Here is a 21,516-nt window from a genome sequence, read left to right as displayed (position 1 = left end):
GAATTTGAACTCATATATGTTTTCTCTTCATCTTTAATCAATCCTAAAATGTTTTCAAAGGATGGATAAATTGTGGATACAATTGAATGAATACGGTCACATGTAGAGTGAACGGCAGCGTGTTCTGAAAATTCAACTTCAGCTTCACCATCATTAAAACCACCAGTATTACCTTCACCAATCTTAAGAATCCACTCATTAAATGTTTTCGTCTCATCTAAATCATTAGTTAGACAACCAAACTAAAGTCTCATGTTTACGGTTAAACATAAAACTGTACATTCACGCCGTATTTTGGATGAATATGATACCTGCACAATATCTGAATGATTACCTCTTTCTATTGCCGGAAGAATTTGTCTAAAGTCACCACCAAATAAAATGGTCTTGCCTCCAGATGATTGTGGAAGATAAATAGCTATAGAATAATGATATCCTCTTTGTCGACCATATTTGATGTATAGACTTCACTGTTATTAAACTGTTCATCAGCGTTCTCTAATATTTTTGTATTGGCATGTGATATCCCTTTAGACAATGTCACATAAAGTTGGCCAGACGAGAAACCGATTTTGGGAGGTAAATACATACATTTGGAATTGTTTGTCTCTAAGCTTTATTGATTGTCATTGTAAAACATAATCAAATTAGAAATTGTGTTTTTATCAGCTTGAATGGGAACATATCATCTTCATGCGGACACAGAAGAATCATTGGACCAAATCTCTAGAATGGTTTATTTCGACAATTAGTGATGCAACGATATCAAATAGTTTCTTTCAATGATTAGTTTCAAACATTTATTTATGGGTTTAAGGTTTAGAGGGATGGTGTGTTGCAATAAATATTAGCAAATTGGTTAAAACTGAAACTTATTTATGAATGCAAATTTGTATATGTTCTTAGCGGGAACATGCTATATTTTAAAGAACACAGAATATATTGTTTTTGTATCATCTCCCATTCATATATAAGTATACATTAATCCTAAACAAAATAAATATTTATTTTGTTAAAATATATGTTTAAAAACTAAAATAATATGTGAAGTTTATTTTAAAACATGTTGATGCTTATACTCTTTTTCATAATATGATTTCCATATATGAAAAACATAAACAATAATTACTTTTATAATTTGACAAATTAAAACATGATTACTTTTATATATTTAGACAAATTTTTTGTATAAAAAAAGTAATCGTTTAAACATCATAATGAAATAGAGAATCGATTAATTGGTTGTTATACTATTTTTATTTTTATAAGGTGGTAACCTCGTTATGTCTTATTTAAAAACTTATATTATAATACAACTTTATATATATATATATATATATATATATATATATATATATATATATATATATATATATATATATATATATGATAAATACACAATTAATTAATATATTGTTATCATTCTACTTGTACTCCTCAAATAAATAAGTATGATTATAATGTATTATTTTAAAATAAGATAAATAAGTAATCAAATTTACATAATAATTATATACATTTTAGAATTAAGACAACTAATAAAACAAAAAGATTATGGTTTAACTTCTGCATTATTAACGTAATTGTATATAAAAATGAATAGGTTTGGTTTTTAAATGATTTTACAGAATGATTATTTAAAATCAATCATTCAAACCTTATTATTGTAAAACAGAAACGCTACTATCAAATTAGCTATTAAATATTTCACAAAGAAAAGACAACACTCTCCTATTTGTAGGTATTATAGGTATTTATCTTTTGTACAGGTTAAAGTAGTAAAATCAACAGGGGAACCTAACAATTTATGATATATCTAAATAATCAAATGCATAGCAACTCGATAACATTAATTGAAAATGTTCAAGGTTTAATGTTGGAAGGTTGATGTACAATTTGGGAATTGATTCAAGAGTTGCTACAGTTCAAAGTTCATTGCCTGTTTTGGAGGATTACTCAAAGTACATTTCTAATTTTAGTAGGGGTCATTAATATGGTTGATTGTCTAGTCTTGGTTGATGGGATGTGTTCTTCTCAATCGTGAAATCAATGTGTTCTTCTTAATCTTGAAATCACAGTTGATTGGCCCTACCCAACTCCTTCAAAGGTTTCCTGATAGCCTTGCATGTGGGAGTTGGGTAGGGCCAATCAACTGTTACAAGAAGACCTTATTATAGCAAATTAAAAACATTAGGTTCTATATGCAACATTGTTTTGTATATTGATCACATTCTTTCTGGAAAAAAATCCTTCAAAGGTTTCCTGGTAATGATCATTAGAAAGTACAAAACATGTCAAATAACTTTTTAGATTTATTACATCTCGAAGTTATTTCATATGTTATTTTGAGAACATCTAAATGGTGTGTAGCTACTAAAATGAATAAAGATTTTAAATAAATTGGGTTAGTCAAAACTGAGTTTTTCTTTTTCTTTTTTGGGCTGTCATATCAAGATTTTATCCTTTTTCAAAAGGATTTCTCCACATATGTTCATTAAGCTAGGCATTCAATGAATCTACATGCAGTTAAAGAATTCCAAAAAAAAAAGTTATTTTTAAAAGTACGATGCTATTAATGAATTTTTTTTTTTGCAAAGTTCAACGTGATTAATGAAATTTGCTTCCAAAACACTGTCCTACAAATGAGCTTCAATGTAGGAAAATGAAACATTTCAATATCCTCTAAAAATAATCTAAAATAATATGTTTTTTTTAAGTACAATGCATTAATGAACTTTTTTTTTTTTTGCAAATTTCAATACTAAAAAGAAATTTCCCTAGAAAATTGTCATATTAATGACCTACTAATTAACATTTAAATTTATATATTACATAAATTGTTCACTTGTGAACAAAAGTACATAAATGGTCTATATTTGAAATAGTTTTTTTACATAAATGGTCTATATGTGAAAGAAAATGAAATGTACTTTCTATTAACAAAATGTTTTAAAAAAACCTATTAATGAGCTCTAATGTACAAAAAAAAAATTATAGATTAGCCAAAAAGAATACGAAAAAGTCATTTTTTGAAACTATAATGCTATTGATGAACTTTTTTGCAAAGTTTAATGTTACTAATGAATTTTTTTCTAAAAAACAATCCTTTAAATGAGCTGTAAGATAAAAAAAATGTAACTTTCCATATAAACTAAAAATAATCCAAAAAGTTATTTTTTAAGAGTACATTGTTATATATGAACTTTTTTTTTGAAGTTTAATACTAAAAAAAATTATATTGCAACTTTTATACTAATATCTTCTCTAATTACCGAGAAAATATTGATACTCACAATGTTCCCAACCCTATTTTCAAGAGTTTAGGGTGTACCCATTTATCCTTGATAAAGTAAACTCAATAAGAAGATTCAAACCAGTTAATTATTTTTATGCCCCCGTTCTTATACATTATAGACTATAATTATGAAGCACACAAAGGAGAAGATGAGTACCTGATTGAGTATGCAGTCCACAAAAAGAAATCGATGAGTATACCTGGAGATATGAAAAACAAAAAGCAAACACTAGTGATGAAATCGATTATGAATGCAGATGAAAAAATAACATGTGAAAGGTAAAGACCATTGTAGTCTTCTTAACCCGATGATGGAAATTGATCTATGAAATTGTGTTGAAACAGAAATGTAAAGACGAATGAAAAGATGTATATATACACAAATGTTTAAATTAGGAAAATATGATAATCGATATTAATTTTGTTAGTGTTATTTTAAAGAAATTTAATCATTTCCCTGATTTATTGCCATTGATACCGTAGATAGGAAAAATGATAATTAAACCGTAGATACACTAGATCATTAGATAGAGATGTATAAATTTAAAACTTATTTTATTCCAGAATTATAACAGATATATATGGTATAATTGAAAAAAATTTGAAAGTTGACATTTGAAAAATACAGAAAAACAAGGAACACAATTATATTTCGAAATGAAGGGCAAAGTTGAAATTTCAGTTATAAGATTTGAGCGGGAAAAATGAAGGTGGAGGAGCTAATAAAATGCCACGTGACGTTTTTTGTACTGTTTTATTAGAAGAGAGGATGAAGGGTAAAGTTGGAATTTCAGTTAGAAGATTTGATCGGGAAAAATGAAGATGAAGGAGCTAATAGAATACCACGTGACGTTTTTATTAGAAGAAATGATTAAGCTTTGAAATAGGTAACATCTTCTTGCTATTGGGCTTAAATTAGCCTGCCTTTATAATCACAAATTAGTCAATATTTGGCCCATCGTGTTAACTTAACATGTTGGAGTTTGACTTATTGAACTCTTGAAGCATTACCTTTGCGTCACATAGTGGAATTTGTGTCGGACCAACTTCTTGCGAATTATGCACTTGTCTAAAAATTGGTTAATGAGTAAGGAGTTTGACTGTTTTTCTATTTAATATTTTTCATTTTAGATGATTTTTTTTTTGTTTATATCAGCGAGAGAGTAATTTTAAGTTATTTATACAATTACGAGTTAATTTGTATTATATTTTATTATTATTAGAGAAATTGCCAAAACTAAAAATACAGATAAAAGTGCAACATATCAAATTGTTAAAATGTCATTTTGTTACAAAAAAAGGAGGAGGAAACTTAGTACCAAGTGTAATGTATTAACGTATCAATTACTTATAATTGCTCATATTTTCATGACGTTGTTTGAATTTTACTTTTATTTTTGTATTTTGGGTGTGAAAATTGATTACGAGACTTCAAAATTCAAATGAGTTAGATACAATTATTACAAATTGAAACGACAAAAGTAAATGAAAATACTTATTTATTTATTTATTACATAGAGTTAAACTTTAAAATTTTAGATATGAAATTATTATCTTGATTTTTATGATTCAAAAGATATTTATTCATAAAACGTAGTATAATATAAAACTCATATACGTGTATTTTTAAAAAATATCTTGCATAAAATAAAAAATATGAAATCTACAGGTTACAATTTTGACAAGCAATCGCGGTCTTCCCGGAATTGCGATCCGCCTCTCAAAATCCTCCGTATCCCCGCCCAATTTATGAACATCCACTGCAAATCCAACCAATTGACCAGGGTTTTGGGGTTAAGCTTTCGATTTTGAGGGAGAATAATCATTATAATCACTCAATCAATCTTGTTCCCTTTTCAGGAGTTCTCCCTAAGTTCATTGAAGCAAACCCTTGTTTTTCTTTAGCTCTGCTGATGAACAAGTTGGGACCAGGAGACTTTTCTAATTTGGTCGTAGCTCTCAAGTTGTCTCCACCTCCATGGCCAACAGTAGTTGCTGGTGTCTTTGTTTTCATCAGTCTAACCCTTTCAATTTACTTGCTGTTCGAACACCTCTCTGCTTACAAGAATCCCGAGGTCTCTCTCTCTCTCTCTCTCTCTCTCTCTATATATATATATATATATATATATATATATATATATATATATATCCACAAACATGCTTAATTTGTTTTCGATTTATCAAACTTTGAGTTTTTTCGTTCTTGTCGATCATATGAACTCTTTTGCACTAAAGATGCTCATATGGTCGTCTGCTCTACAATAACTAAAAACAGAAAACTCAAATTGAAAATCAATAGATCTCGATCAGCTTCTGCGTGTAATTGATCTCCGACTGATGATTGATTGTTGTGATTTGGTTAACAGGAACAGAAGTTTTTGTTTGGCATTATACTCATGGCACCTTGTTATGCAGTTGAATCAGTAAGCAACGACTTATTGATATTTAAGGAAAACTTTGTTTGCTTTTACTGTTTTACATATAAGGCATCTTTTGATATTCATATCTCTGGAAATATTGGTTTGCTGAATTTATCTTTATGACATTATCAAATCTTATACATACCAATTGTATAATTATAATTTTCTTTTTGCAGTTTATATCGTTGTTGAATCCATCAATCAGTGTTGATATTGAGATTCTGCGAGATTGCTATGAAGCTTTTGCCATGTATTGCTTTGGAAGATATCTTATTGCATGCTTGGGTATGTTTCTCTTCTTCCAACTTAAATCAAGAATCCAGAAACCTTGACAATGTTTTTATTTTTTTATATTGTAAGGGGGTGAGGAAAGGGCAATTGAGTTTCTAGAGAGAGAAGGGCGTGCAGGATCTAAAACCCCTCTACTTGAGCCAAGTTCTGAACATGGAACATTCAAACATGTATTTCCAATGAGTCTCTTCTTAAAACCATGGAAATTAGGTCAAAGGGTTTACCAAATCATCAAAATTGGAATTGTACAGTATGTAAGTTTCCTCATGAACAAAAAAAAAAAAAATCTCTCTTTTTTATTGCTGATGATGAACATAACACATAATCACATATTGCTTCCTTCTTTAACAGATGATTATAAAGGCTTTTACAGCTGTTCTAGCTGTGATTCTTGAAGCCTTTGATGTATATTGTGAAGGTGAATTCAAATGGGGTTGTGGGTAAGATAAGATTTCACAATTTGTGATTCCAAGTGGATTATAAACCATAAAAGAATTATTTACTAACATTTTTTTTTTCTTGAACTTGTTTAAATGTGTAGGTATCCTTACACAGCTGTTATTTTAAATTTCAGTCAATCATGGGCTCTGTATTGCTTAGTTATGTTTTATGAAATTACAGCTGATGAGCTGGCACATATTCATCCACTGGCGAAATTTTTAACATTTAAATCGATTGTATTTTTGACATGGTGGCAAGGTGTGGCTATTGCCCTTCTTTCTTCCTTTGGGCTAGTCAGAAGTCCCATTGCTCAAACATTACAGTTCCAATCCAGTATCCAAGATTTCATTATCTGCATTGAGGTAATTTTCTTTGATCAAATCTAGTCGAATATAGTTTTAATTCAAAAAAATAACAACCTACTTTCATTGGTTGTTTTTGAAAAATCTGCATAATTATAGCAATGTCATCCAAATACAAAGCCATAGTTGGTAGATTTTTTTTAAAGGAAATCTACTAAAAAGTCTTTATGTTTAGGCCTCATAATCGATTTAGTCCCTATCTTTTTTTTAATCAATTAAGTCCAAAAAACCAGAAATTGTATTCATTTTGACCATTTTACCCGGTCATCCAACTTCCAAAATTTACACTTTTGGCCCAGATTTTAAATTTTATTACAAATTTGGTCCAAAATTTATACTTTTGGCCTAGACTTCAAAATTTTGTTACAAAATTTAGGATGAATTTGTAACAAAATTTTGAAATCTAGGCCAAAAGTGTAAATTTTGGACCAAATTTGTAATAAAATTTAAAATCTGGGCCAAAAGTGTAAATTTTGGACCAAATTCGTAATAAAATTTAAAATCTAGGCCAAAAGTGTAAATTTTGGACCAAATTTGTAATAAAATTTAAAATCTGGGCCAAAAGTGTAAATTTTGGACCAAATTCGTAATAAAATTTAAAATCTAGGCCAAAAGTGTATATTTTGGACCAAATTTGTAATAAATTTTATAATCTGGGCCAAAAGTGTTCCCTTTTTTAAATGAATATAATTTACGGTTTTTGGGACTTAATTGACTAAAAAGAACGATAAGGACTAAATTGATTATGAGGCCTAAACATAAGGACTTTTCAGTAGATTTCCCTTTTTCAAATGCCCTTAGAAAAAAACATTGTTGGTGTTGAAGGTTAACAGGTGTTATTGTATTAATCCAGGACAGATGGGAATTGCTTCTGTGGTTCATCTATACGTGTTCCCTTCAAAGCCATATGAGCTAATGGGAGACCTTTTTAAGGGAAATGTTTCAGTTCTTGGAGACTATGCATCCACTGATTGTCCAATCGATCCTGATGAGATTAGAGACAGTGAACGCCCTACAAAACTACGCCTCCCTCAACCCAATAACGACATCAAGACCAAAACCGCCATTAGAGAAAGCGTTCGCGATGTCTTTGTTGGTGGTGGCGAATACGTAAATATTCACATTCACATTCACATTCTCATTCTCTTTTCATATCAACTATTTTGAATTTGTCTTTCTTGATGCAGATTGTTAATGATCTGAGGTTTACTATGAATCAAGCTGTAGTACCTGTTGAAAAAGGGTTCACAAGATTCAATCAAAAACTGCATAAAATTTCCCAAAACATAAAGAAGGGGAACAAGGATAAGAGAACGAAAGACGATAGTTGTATCAATGAATCGCCTACGAAAAGAATAATACGCGGAATCGACGATCCGCTTTTAAACGGAAGCTTCAGCGACAGTGGTGCCTCTGCCGCCAAGAAAAAGAGGCGGCACCACCAGCGGAAGCTTTCGGGATATACGAGCGGCGAGAGTGGCGGTGAGAGTAGTAGTGAACAAATGTATGGTGGGTATCAGATTCATGGACGGAGGTGGGTCACGAAGGAGTAAATGCAAGAAATAGCAACACACTTTTTATTTATTTGTATATTAAATTTTGTATTCGGATGATATTGCTATAGTTGGGTATATTTTTTAAAGTACGAGCCCATCTTCCTTGATCTAGGGATATTCTGATTTACCTCTTTCATGTTGGTTGTGGGACTGAATGATTGTGTATATCTTTTTATAATGTGTAGAATTGAAAGTAGAATGGGATAATAAGTAAATGGAAGTGTGTTGTTATTTTTTGTTTTTATAATCCTAATGAAAATTGTAACTAAAAAATTGCTACAATTATAAAAGAATACAAAAATTATAAAGAATGCAATGTTTATCATATAGATTATAGATTAAAATTATAAAACATGAAAATACAAGTTGTAAAAATTATGTTAAAAACCGGTCCAGTAAAAAGCCCAAATAAAGTCCAGTCCAACACAAGATCCCCTTTCCCGACCAAAAAGTTAATCCAAACGAAGGACGCAAGTATGGACTGCACACACACGTAAATGATAAATCTTTTGTTCTGTTGTAATTGAAAATAGATGAAAATATAACGACGTGTATATATATATATATATATATATATATATATATATATATATATATATATATATATATATATATATATATATATATATATATATATATATATATATATATATACACGTCATTATATTTTCATCTATTTTCAATTACAACAGAACAAAAGATTTATCATTTATATATATATATATAGGGTGAGGTTCAATAAAGAATCATAATTAACCAAGGAATCAATCTTTTTTTCAACTTTTAGAACTTATTTTTTTATAAAAAAAAGAAAACTAAAAATATAGAAATTCATAACTTTTTATCCTTTTTCCAATGATATAAAATTCAATTTTATTTTTATTTTTTTACGTCAAATTCACAATGTGAATCTTTGAAAATTCACAACATGAATCCGGATTCACACGGTGAATCCGAAAAATATTTTTCACATGCACAATGTTAATATATGAATTTAGATATTTTTAGATTTTTTTTTTCGATAAAGAATAAACTCTAGAAATTGAAAAAAAGATTTGGTTCATTGAAGAACTAATAATTATGGTTCTCTATTGAGCTTTTCCCCCATATAGGGTGAGGTTCAATAAAGAACCATAATATATATATATATATATATATATATATATATATATATATATATATATATATATATATATATATATATATATGATGTTTTTAACATATATTGATTTGTTTAAATAGATTTGGCACAATAAATAAAATGACCACGTACTTTTATCATTATACCGATTTAGACAATAAACTATTATTTATAATGGTTAGTTTAAAAACTTTGAATTTTGTACATACCATATGCATCATACAAAACAGATTATCCGAAGAAAACTAAACTTTAGATAAGTCAAATAAAAGTACAACAAATTAATCAAAACAAGAAATAAACAACTAAAATCGATGAAATAATACAATTGTGCTATTTTTTTTTTGACATGTAAATTAATAAGGAGCGACAGTGTAGTGGAATTTTGGATTTTGTCTATTAGTAGGAGGCCCACTTTGTGTTCTATGCTTAAGAAGTATTTCATGATTATGTCTACATGGCGTGAAATATCCACTCATCATAATGTGCCCTTATATATTTTGCACATTCACCCTCCATTATTTCTAACTTGGAAACTCACCCCCTTGAATTGAAGAAGTTATTTAAACTAAAGTCTATCTAACCTTGCGTTCCAAACAATAGCATATAGATATATACATATCTTTGGCTACTAATCTTGTTATTTATTCAACATTTTTTATGTTAACGTGTGTGTTTATTTTTATTTTTATTTTTTTTAAATTAATGTCTCTATGTTAAAGATTGGATGAATCAAGTCATCAACAACGAAAGGCGCCAAATTGACCCACGAAGAGAAAAAAACATGACGAGGAGAATGAGATTGGTTTATTGTTTGAAAGCAAAAATAATCATAAAGTGTTTTTGTTCATTACAAGGGTATATGACAACTAAATAGAATGCATGGGTAAGAAATAGATTTAAACTATGACTTACTGATTTTATTAGTGGTGAGCAAAAACCGCACCGCAATTAAAATTAACCGTAAAAACCGCATAAACCGCAACCGATAAACCGATGATGAGGTTTTCTGTTTTTCAAAAACCGCAAATTTGCGGTGCGGTGCGACTATTAGTTTTAAAAAACCGCACCGCACTGCATATATTATATATAATTTTTATTAATTATTAATATATTAAATATTAAAAATAAAACAAGTTTCAAAGATGAAAGATGAATAAAATACTAGAAGACAAAAATGTTGATTTTTTGTTATGTTTAACTTTGAAAAATAATGAAATTAGACAATTTTAAGATATTTATTGTTAATTACTATTGATTTGACGTTTTTAAATATTAGTTGTTTATGATTTAAGTTAATTGTCTGATATCTTATAATTTTTTTATTATTAGAAGTAAATATGTTTAAACTCTTAAAATCGTTTGAACTCTAAGCTGTGGTTAAAACCACAAAAAATAACCGCACCAAATTCATGCGGTTAATAACCGCAACACAAAAATAACCGCCTAACCGCACCGCAAAAATAACCGTACCAAACGGTTTTGAAAATGGATTAACCGTATTTGCGGTTAGTAGTGAGGTTTTGGCTAATAACCGTACCGAACCACATCACGCTCACCCCTAAATTTTATGGTATTAGCTTTCCACAAATTTTAATCTGTCATTAAAAGTCTTCTTTAATGGTTTATCTTTTCAAAAGTCTTTTTTAATAAAAAACTAATTGATCGTTTATCTAAAATTGATTTGTTGGTTTTAAGCTCCCATCATATTTTAATCAACTAGTTATTAATCTGTATCAATTTAACATTTGATAAATGATATATTATTGAAGTAACTCGTGAAGATATATAAGAGAATTGAAATTTAAATATAATTGGGGAGATTAAATCTAAACAGCAAGATAACAAAAAAGTAATAATTGGTTGACATAAAAAGTAAAATTAGTAGAAGAAAAGTTCCAAATAGAGGTACTCTAAAAACCGTTTTGACCATGCATTTGTGCATGTGGGCCCGTGGAAGGTTTAATTCGATTTAGCAAAGTAGTTACTATAGATGTGTAGTTTAAGTTCTCCGTAAGTCTAAAGATATAGAAGTAGTCGTACTTAAGTTTTTGTGACCACTTGCTTCCGAGCTCTTCTTAGAAGGTGTACATCTACGATTACACCCCAAGTGGATAGAATGGTCATCCTTTTGTACACATCGTAGGTTTTTGGAGATGAATCAAAGGCTAGGGTTCAACTTGAGAAAAACATGTTTGGATTTTACATGATTGCCTTAGAGCATGCACAATAATTTCAGCATGTAATAACTAAAGTAGTGAAAAGTCATTTGCAAAATAACATATTTACGAAAATATCATGCATTTTACCTTTTTATGCTATAACATGTTGAAGTTTCAATATCAGGAAAGAATGTGTAAATAAATTCATTTATAAAGCCAAAAAAACAACACAAAGGAGATAAATCTGAGTTCTGATGGTATTCTCATATTTACTATACATAACATGATCTTGGTGTTACCATTTATGTGAAATAATGTCATTTTTTCTTTTAAATTATATTCATATATCTTGGTGTCATATCATTACTATGCATGAGTTCAGAGTTAATGAACGTTACTGAGAAGCTCCACAACATATGACACAAGGAAACCCAATGTATCAAAAGCGAATGACATATTTATGTATTATTTTTCATGTACGGTTTCTTATGTTTTGTCATTTTTCATAAGGAAGCTTTTAAAGTAGACTCCACCATATTAAAACCTCTACTTTTCGATCTCGCAAGAGGGGAAACCCCTGTTAGATTCAGACATACGTGTTTCCCTCCTACACATCAAAAAAACAAATGCTAGACAATATAATTGTTGATCTTCCTTCCTAACAGTTTAGTGAAGAAAGTTCATATGTACTTATTTCCATCTCTCTTATGTAGCTCTTTGAGGCGGGTGTAACTATTGCAAAGTTCCCACCCTCCGAGAAAGACTTCTGCAGCGTCCCATTTTTCAAACAAAATTTTCTTTTAAAAACAATAAGTAATTCATCCAAAACATTTTCATAAAAGATCAGAGTAAAAATATATCAAAACTGAGTTTTGGAAAATACATAGTATCAAATCATGATCGGTGGAAGTTCTAATCGTCTGCGATACGCGTACAATACAGTCAAACTGGAGCCTTCACACAAACTGAAGATCTACCTGAAAAATATTTAATCCACAATTGTAAGTATGAAAATTAGTGTATTTCCCAAATGTGACATTCCCTATTTTTCATAACCGAAAAAAACTTTTCTTTAGGCTTTCCAAACCATATTATTTTTGTTTGTAGAAAATCCCAGTACAATACTACATTTTACGGAAACTGTCATGTTTTATTAAATATCTTGAATAAAGTGTTGTTTTAAAATACAAAAACCTGAGGATGTCATAATCAATAAAGTACATAAATTATAGTGTAAAAACCTAACAGTCTTGATATCTATAGCATGCTTGTCTTTTTAATCACTCGATATCTTATTCAAGATCCAACAACCTTAACACTGCTACCTGTGATGCATATAGATTGAGTGGATCAGGTTTGGGAAAACCTGGTGTCTGGTGAGACACATAGGGTTTTCAATCCCACAATATTATCATGATAATAAACTATAATTATCAAACCTTCAAAACCAACTGTTACCAAACAATATATCTTATAACATAGATATCTTACGACAATCTACCCTTATGACCCATCTCGTCGATCGTCACATACTGGTCCTATAACAATGATCTTATGAGATCTATCATGATGGATCACTATAAGCAACGAGTTGACTATACTACTTTACGAATTCCTTGGCAATAGATGTTAGTTAATAAAGGCAACCAGGGGGGGGGGGATAAAGTATAGAAATGAACATATAATCTATTTTACCTAGTTTAGGGGGGAGGGGGTTGGCAGCTTGCTTGACGGAAAAACATAAGGAGAGTGTAGCACCTGGTTCCTGGTACGTAAAATTTATCCTAGTAATTGTTATTTTAGCCTTGGACTCGGCGAGTTGTAGGTCCGACTCGCCAAGTAGGGACGCGGTCCGAGGGAACGTTTAAGTTGGCGACTCGGCGAGTCCATATTCTGGACTCGGCGAGTCACCGCTGTCTGTTGAAACCCTAAATTTCAAGGGTTTGCACCCTATTTAAACACTCATTTCCGCCCCAACCTTGCCCCCATTCACCCTCAGAGCTCCCAACATCGTCTTTGCCCTTTTCCTTGTGAGATTGAAGTGTTTTGGGTGTGTTCTTGAAGTTTTTTGAGGATAAAGAGGAGTAGATCAAGAAGAGGAGAATGAGGCCAAGCATTTTTGTGACATCTCAACGTTTTCCTTGAGGTATAGCTCGTTTCCCCTCTGTTTTCAAGCTTGTAGTCCCTAATAGCTTCATGAAAGTCCTTTTTGAGCCATTATTCAAGCTTGTTTGTGCTTAGTGGGTTGTAATAAGTTGTTAGCGTTTAGATCTAGGCATGATTTAGTCCCTGGAGCTTGGATCTACTGCCTTTATGGAGTCATATTGCATGAAAGTCCTAAATCTACCCCTTTTGGTGCGCTTTGAGCCCTAAAACCTTCATTGGTGATTATCTACACGTAAAGTTGGAAACTTTACGTGTAAACCAGGCCCTAGGAACCCATATCTACGAATGGCATGGACTGGATTCAAGCAAAATCGCGTGTATAGTTTTTGCATGAGGCAGACTCAGCGAGTCGTTCATCTGACTCGGCGAGTCGAGTCGCGAGTCCCCGGGTTGTTCCCCTTTTTGTGTTGCGAGTTGGAGTGGTGAGTCATAGGGTATGACTCAGTGGGTTGGAAACCAGACTCACTCATGAAGTCACTCGGCGAGTCCTTGCAACGACTCGGCGAGTTCACGACAATCTCCTTGTCTCAAGAACAACTCGGCAAGTCACAGCTTAGAGTGTTCTTCGGATGAAGATGAACTCGGCGAGTTGTTCATACAACTCGTCGAGTAGGACGAAGGACTATTGGCCTTGGGTATAGAAGGAAGACTTGTCGAGTCTACGCTTAACTCGACGAGTAGAGATGAACTTATGGTCAGACTAAAGGAAAGGGACTCGGCGAGTTGGCTAGCCAACTCGGTGAGTCTGGTCAACTGGCAGTTGATTGTGACTTGAATCATGACTTGTTAAGGGTAAATGGACAATTTACCCTGAGGGCGGTTAGCAGTAATTTATTAAGTGTTTGGTGGGAATTACACTCGGAGGATTTCCGAAGCAGCAGCAGCAGACAGACCTTTCCCACACAGATCAACAACTACTTCGAGGTGAGTTACCTTCCAGTAGCGGTGGGTCTAAGGCCACAATGCCGGCCCACCAGTAGGAAACGTATGATAGATGATTGTCTTTATGATATCATCTAGGTTTGCTACTACCTGATATGTTATATGCTAGCATGATATGTTACATGTGATAGTAATAGAGTTCGGTTGTTAGGACCGAAGGGTAGTCATATACCCCAGATACGTCTGACAGTATATGATGATATGTTTGCATGCTGGCTTTTTACGTTATATGCGATAGAGGTAGTAGGAGGGGACTAGTCCCCGAGTTCGGTCGTTAGGACTGAAGGGTAGTTCAGGCACCCCAGATATGTCTGATAATATGTTATGTTATGATATATGTGATAGTAGCAGTAGGGGTGAAATAGTCCCCGAGGTTCGGTCGTCAGGACCGAAGGGTGGCCAGCACCCCAGAACGGCGTGACATTGGTAGTCAGCACCCAAAATGGCTTGACACGGGTAGGTCGGCACCCCAGAATGGCCGTACCGGGTAGGTCGGGCACCCCAGAATGGTCGTACCGGGTAGATCGGGCACCCCAGAAATGCCCAACAATATGTATGATATGTGATTGTATGATATGCGGTACGATGGGGGAACTCACTAAGCTTCGTGCTTACAGTTTTCAGTTTTGGTTTTAGGTACCTCTTCTTCGAAGGGGAAGGAGCTGGCGCGGTAGCAGCCCATCACACACATGTTTTGTATTCCGCATCATGAGACCTTCCTGGGGATTTGTACTCTGATATTTTTATGTTATTGAAATGTTTTTATGACCAGTAAACGTTTTATTCGAATGTTTTGCTAAATATATGTTTTCAAAAATGAAATTTTTGGCTCGTATTCTGGGGTGTTACAGAGAGTTGTGGTGGAGCTCGACTAAAACAGTGGGGAAAGTGTGTGTGTATGTGGGGGGGGGGGGGGGGGTTGTGGTGGTTTCTTGGTGGTCTTATGGTTGCAACTTACACTTCTTATAGAGCTTGGAAGATGAAGTTGAATGGGTGATGTTCGACATTTAACTGGTCTTTTTTTCTTCATCCACTTGTGCTTGTATTTTAAGTCAAGACAAAAAGTCTTTGTTCTCTTATTCTCTAATTAGAATTCACAGAAGTTGTTTGGATGGACATATAGGGGTTGACCTCCAAGGTCCAAGTAGCAAGAAAGAGGGAGAGATAGATAGATAAATAGATAGATAGAGAGATAGAAAGAGAGAGAGAGAGAGGGCTGTTGAGAGAAAAACTTTGAGACACACTTGAACAAGATGGTTAGAACAAGTATATAGCGGAATAGTTAATCTCGAAGGATCTGTTAGCTAACCAATAATATTAATATTTAGAAGTTAGTGAGTTAGATGCGGAAAGTAAAGTAATGTAAATGACAACAATTGTTATATTAAGTATACACGTAAGTTGATTCATAACTTGGGATGCATTCAAACCAAAGTTAGTAAGTGAGATCAAACTTAGTGAATAAGTCACAAAGACTTGCTCCGAAGAGTGATTATAATCTGATATGTTTAAGTAAGAAGTGGAGAGTGAAGAGTGATAGAATGATAACTTTAGAATTTGTATTCAGATGAAATGCATAAGTTATCAGTGAACAAAAGGAGAGGTTCTTTACATTATAGAAGAATACGTCTCTATTTATAGAGACATAGAACTACACTAGATTACAACTCTATAAGCAACCATGCAAGGCATACAGGATAATAGAGTGTATTTGTAACATCCCGGATTATCAAGAGTAAAGTTGAAGGGTTAAAAGAGTAAATTGGAAAGGGCAACTCGGCGAGTCCACGAGTGGACTCGGCGAGTCTGCGGCTGGACTCGGCGAGTAGGCGCTGAATGGAGAAAACCCTAATTTCGGAGGATGAGCCCTATATAAAGGACATTATACCCTCTCCCCAGCCTCCTTACCTTCCCTTAAGTCCAGAAAACCCTAGAAACGCGATTGTGAAGGATTGGAGTGCAATTGAACCTTGGAAAAGAGATTTGGAGGAAGATCTTGGAGAGTTAGGAGGCTTGGAGCAAGGGGCTTTTCTTAGATTCGAATTTATCTGCTGTTGGGGATTCCTTTTGAGGTATAATCTTGTTCTTGGGCTGTTACTCTTCTAGATCCATTATTCTTGGAATGTATGGGAGGTTTAGCTTGTGGTATCTTGAGTTTGAAGAGTAGATCTGAGGTTGCTACCTCAGATCTGGAGTGGAGGAGGTCTAAAGTGCATTAAAGTCCTTGTTCTTGAGTGGTTAGTGAAGCCATCATGTCCCAAACCCTAGCCCTAAAGTGTAAAATGCCTAGATCTCTTTGGATTCACGTAAAGTTTGCCACTTTACGTGATGGATGGGTTGTAGGAGGCTAGATCTACGTTTTGGATCAATTGCATGGCCTGGAAGGTTCTGTTTGGGATGAGATCTAGAGGCACTAGGCGAGTCACAAAGGTGTACTTGCGAGTTGCTTGAAAATGGTCTAGAACTCGGCGAGTTGGAAGAACAACTCGACGAGTAGGTTGAAGATAGCCTTAGACTCGGCGAGTCTGGTCGTGAGGTCCAAGTTTCTTCTGGTTGAGCTGTGACTCGGTGAGTCAAGGGATGACTCGGTGAGTCGGGTGAGAAAGGACTCGGAGTTGCTGGACTCGGCGAGTCTTGGGGTGACTCGGTGAGTTAAGTCGCGGATGGGGGAGATTCTGTGTATGTGGACTCGGCGAGTCATTGGGATGACTCGGCGAGTAGAGTCAGTCAGGGGTTGGCTTTGGCCAAGGATTGACCAGTTATTTTCCAGGGGCATTTTGGTAATTGTTGAATATTGTTTTGAGTTCAGTGTCTTGGTGTTGGCTAGTGTTGGAGATCGTATCAGTGGTTGGAGTAGCTTGGGTTTATCTGTTCAGTCGGCAATTTCGAGGTGAGTTATCCTCACTATATCAACAGGGTCTAAGGCACCAAGGCCGGCCCTTTATCGGATTGAGATTCGGGTATTTGTTGTTATGATATTGCTTTGATATGTTGCATCCTGGTAGCTAGGATGGTATATGTTAGAGACCTGGTTGAGGTCGGTATCCTGAGATGTAGGGTGATGCTATGCTAGTGACCGGTTAGGTCGGTATCCTGGTTAGGATGATGATATGTTATGTGATCTGTTTGATCGGTTTGTTGACTGTGAATTGTTATATGATTGTATGTTTATGTGCACATGGTTGTTTGGACTGAAGTTGGGTTGAGGCAGGTCCTGCTTTGTGCGGTAGGGCAAGATACCCAGGGCGGACCGGTTGTCCCGAAGGCCCAGCGAGTGGTCCGGATAGGCTGTAGGCCCCAAGAGGGCGGACCAGACGTGCCGAGGCTCGGAGAGTGGACCAGGCCGACTGAAGGCCCGGTGCGGGCGGACCAGTCATACTGTAGACTCGGAGAGTGGACCAGGTGGATTGAAGGCCCGGTGTGGGCGGACCAATCACACTACAGACTCGATGTATATGGCTAGACTCGGAGGGTGGACCAGGTGGACTGTTGGCCGGTGCGGCGGACCAGTCACACAATAGACCCGCAGTGCATGGTTGTTCTATGATCGGATATGATATGGCATGTTATGCGTGTATGGTATATGTGGTTGGTATTTTGGGGATATCTCACTAAGCTTTCGGGCTTACAGTTGTAATTTTATGTTTTTCAGGTTCTTCAGAAGACCGTGGCAAGGCGAAGGCGTGATCATACTGCTCCTCATGTTTATGATGTGATGTGATTCTGGGAATACTTTAATTTAATTGTATTGAAAACCTTTTTGTAATAATTTAATGAAATCGGGTTGTTTTTGAAAAGTTTAAATTGGTTGGAATTTTTCGGTCGTTACAGTATTACATAAAAGACAAACAAAGTAATCTAGCTAATGACTGCGGTAGCTGACTCCGGGTGCTGATGTGGTTGCGGTAGCTAAGTTCAAGAGGGTCACTTCCATGATTCAACAATTCCCCCTAGGTGACCTCTTTAACTTTGATTCGGCTATCAAGTTTGAGGAACTTGATCAAAATCCACCAAAACTTCCTGACGTTTTCCAGCCATGTGATTCTTCTTGTAATCTCGAACTTGACTTCTGTAGTAGTATGCTTCGATCTTTCAACTGCGGTCCGGAAGATGTCAAGTTGTTTCTTGGACAGGCGGTTCATGGCACTTATGGGAATGAAGTATTTGACATTGTTGATTTTTCTTTTGAAAATGATGCCAAGCTCTGGGAAGTTAGTTGCACCTAGTGATCTGTCAGCAAAGCCTTCGGTGGGCATAGGTGCGGGGTCGAGAGGTGAAAGATCAAATTTCTTGGAGATGATGGGATGGATGTCCGCATCAATTTTGGCAAAGTCGCACACCATTTCTCTCAAGAAGCTGTTGACTCGATCAAGTGCAGTCTTCATTTTTGGATGCTTCTCAGCCTTGTTCTGAAACACTCTGGCTATGAGAAACACTTCTTCCGGATTCATGTGGGGAAAGTCTGCTTGAGTGCGGACATAATCATGTCCCCTTTGGGTGAGGGTGTATTGGAAGAATTCAGCTTTCATGAATCTCCGAGGCTTGTAGTTCACAACTGCGGATGGCCTGTCATTGGACCAAATGTGCTCTATGGGAGAGGAATGTTTAGTAAAGAATTGAGCCAGTCTTTCAAACTCCATAGGCAGTCTCTTGGCATCAGGAAGGCTTTGGTCAAACTTCTCAAATACTGTAAAGTATTTGGCATTGGGTGAAATGGGAACATCCTAGTAGCCATCCGAAGGAGGTTCTGCATAAGTGAGATGGGGAATATAATCTTCATCTAGCAGCCTCCGGTGAGGATTGACCCAAGAATTGATAAGGGTTTCATCTATGAGAGTGTCAAAACCACTTCGCCTCTAGATTTCTGCAGCAGGTTTCGCTGACCTCCAGTCTCTTTTCTTTTGGGCTGTGGTAGGGGAATCAGTTGGGCTTGGTGAGGACATGTTCTCCTCAAGATTTTTGAAATGAGGAGGAGTTTCAGGCTTTTTGGGAGATGATTGCGGTGAGGGTTGCAGTGTGGGAATTTTGTTAGTGATGATGGGGGGACTCTGATGAAGAGCATTATCCGAGTGATGGACTTCTTCTTCTTCTTCACTTCCCCCTCTTGAGGAATGCAACGCAGGTGCTTCCTTAAGCCATTGCCGAAGTCCATCTACTTTGGCATAAACTTCTTGGAATTGAGCTTTTATGAGTTCTGCCAGTTGGGAATTTGTTGGAGTGGAGGAGCTAAAAAGCAACTCGTGGATTTCTTTGGTAAGTTGGAGGATCTTAGGGCCAGAGATTTCTGCAGTCTGTTGATCGTTGTTTGAAGAACATATATAGTGGACTCATAAGAATTATGAGTCTCATCTATAACTTTCTGAGACTGAGAGGCTTGATCCGTGATGGCATCCTGTAGATCCGTCTTGATTGCGGTCACCTCCGAGATGAGGCGTTCTGCTGCAACCATGAAATCCTTATGGTCATCCTTGCGGTTGTTGTCAAGGGACCGGATCCCCATCTCTACTTTTAGAGAGATGCGTTCAGCAGCCATGCGCTCCCTTGTCTCCAATCGTTCAATTCTTTCAATCAATGACTGCAGTCTTGGAGTGTCTTCAGGTTGTTGTTGAGTAGGTTTAACCGCAACCAAGATCTGATCGACTTTGGCTTGAAGGCTCATGAACTCCTTTCGGGTGACAACATTCTTCTTCTTTTTCTTCTTCTCTTTAGGCTTGGAAGTCAAATGTTGAGAACCGCTGGACTCGTCTTCTTCTTCAAACATCATCAGGTCATCGTTTGAAGGGTTTGGCTTGTTAACTTCTTGGATGTCTTCATCATCAAGACCGAAGGTAGGGGTTGAGCTAAATTTGATTGCAGGCCCTTCGTCTTGTGATGGGTTTACTGTAGGAGTGGGAGATGGAATGAAAGTTAGAGTAGGAGGAACTTTGGAGGTACCCGCGGCTGTGCCTGAAGCTTGAGCTTTCAACATTGTCTCTGCCATTTGATCCATCCAGTTCTTAACCTTTTGAATGGTTGCTACAGTATGGGCATTACTGATTGCATTTGCCCAATACTTAGCAACAGACTGGATTTCCTGTTCTTTTTGCTGCTGCTGCTTGATTTGTTGCTCCTTGCGGGCTTGGAAAGCCCTTCGGAAGGCTTCATACTTTTTGATTTCAGCTGCGGTTGTTGGCTGATAGCGACTCCAAGAATCGCTAGAGTTACTTCCGTCAATTCCTTGATTTCGCACCAAGATGTCCCCTGGGTTCACGGATCCTAGCACATTGGTGCTCACCGTGCCTAAACCACCTGTAAAAGATGAAAGCAGAGTAGGATTTCCTGGGATTCCTTGGTCTCCTTGACCCGTGGTCAAGTCTGGCCTCGGCCCAATTCTGGCATGGGCTAAAGAATTTCCCTGCAGATGGGAATGTATTTGCAGTGTTTGGGTGACAGAATTAAGGATGGAATGCAACTCCTCTGGAGAAAATAGATGCTGTCGGGATGCCCTAGAGACCTTAGGGCGAGAACCAGTATCATCCCTTTGGGGTGATACAGGAGGGGTGTCTCCATGATGATTAGAATCGGAATCAGACTCACTTTCTAAGTCTGACTGAAAGATAATGGTGGTGATGAATGGGTTTGTGTCCACCCCAAGGACTGCTGGAGCCTTTTGAGAGGCTTCAGCATCGGTCCGGTCACGCATATGGATATAGGTAGTGGTGGTTTTTCTTTTCTTGAGGATAGATATTGGTTTCCTGTCC

The 21,516-nt window shown here is 35.4% G+C and overlaps 1 protein-coding gene across 2 annotated transcripts; it reads left to right on the top strand.

Moving 5' to 3' along the window:
• Nucleotides 1-4,945: 4,945 nt before the first annotated feature.
• Nucleotides 4,946-8,496, top strand: LOC111902160 (protein LAZ1). 2 transcript variants are annotated; one of them, XM_023898021.3, is made up of 8 exons: nt 4,951-5,370; nt 5,662-5,718; nt 5,892-6,000; nt 6,076-6,260; nt 6,358-6,446; nt 6,548-6,809; nt 7,668-7,919; nt 7,997-8,496. In XM_023898021.3, the coding sequence occupies exons 1-8, from the start codon at nt 5,209-5,211 to the stop codon at nt 8,360-8,362; spliced, it is 1,482 nt and encodes a 493-aa protein (XP_023753789.1). In that variant the 5' UTR covers nt 4,951-5,208; the 3' UTR covers nt 8,363-8,496. The 2 variants fall into 2 exon arrangements, with proteins under 2 accessions (XP_023753790.1, XP_023753789.1); XM_023898022.3 differs by lacking the exon at nt 7,997-8,496 and having other exon boundaries at nt 4,946-5,370; nt 7,663-7,866.
• The last annotated feature ends 13,020 nt before the right edge of the window (nt 8,497-21,516 follow it).

The sequence above is a fragment of the Lactuca sativa genome, chromosome 4 (assembly GCF_002870075.4).
Source record: "Lactuca sativa cultivar Salinas chromosome 4, Lsat_Salinas_v11, whole genome shotgun sequence".
Classification (NCBI taxonomy): Eukaryota; Viridiplantae; Streptophyta; class Magnoliopsida; order Asterales; family Asteraceae; genus Lactuca; species Lactuca sativa.
This window is presented reverse-complemented; position numbering and strand designations above follow the sequence as displayed.

Excerpts from the sequence above, each read along its gene's own strand:
- LOC111902160 (XM_023898021.3), top strand. The coding sequence starts at position 5,209 with ATGAACAAGTTGGGACCAGGAGACTTTTCTAATTTGGTCGTAGCTCTC. Across the intron at positions 5,719-5,891 it reads CTTGTTATGCAGTTGAATCA|TTTATATCGTTGTTGAATCC; the intron begins GTAAGCAACGAC and ends TTCTTTTTGCAG. Across the intron at positions 6,810-7,667 it reads ATTTCATTATCTGCATTGAG|ATGGGAATTGCTTCTGTGGT; the intron begins GTAATTTTCTTT and ends AATCCAGGACAG.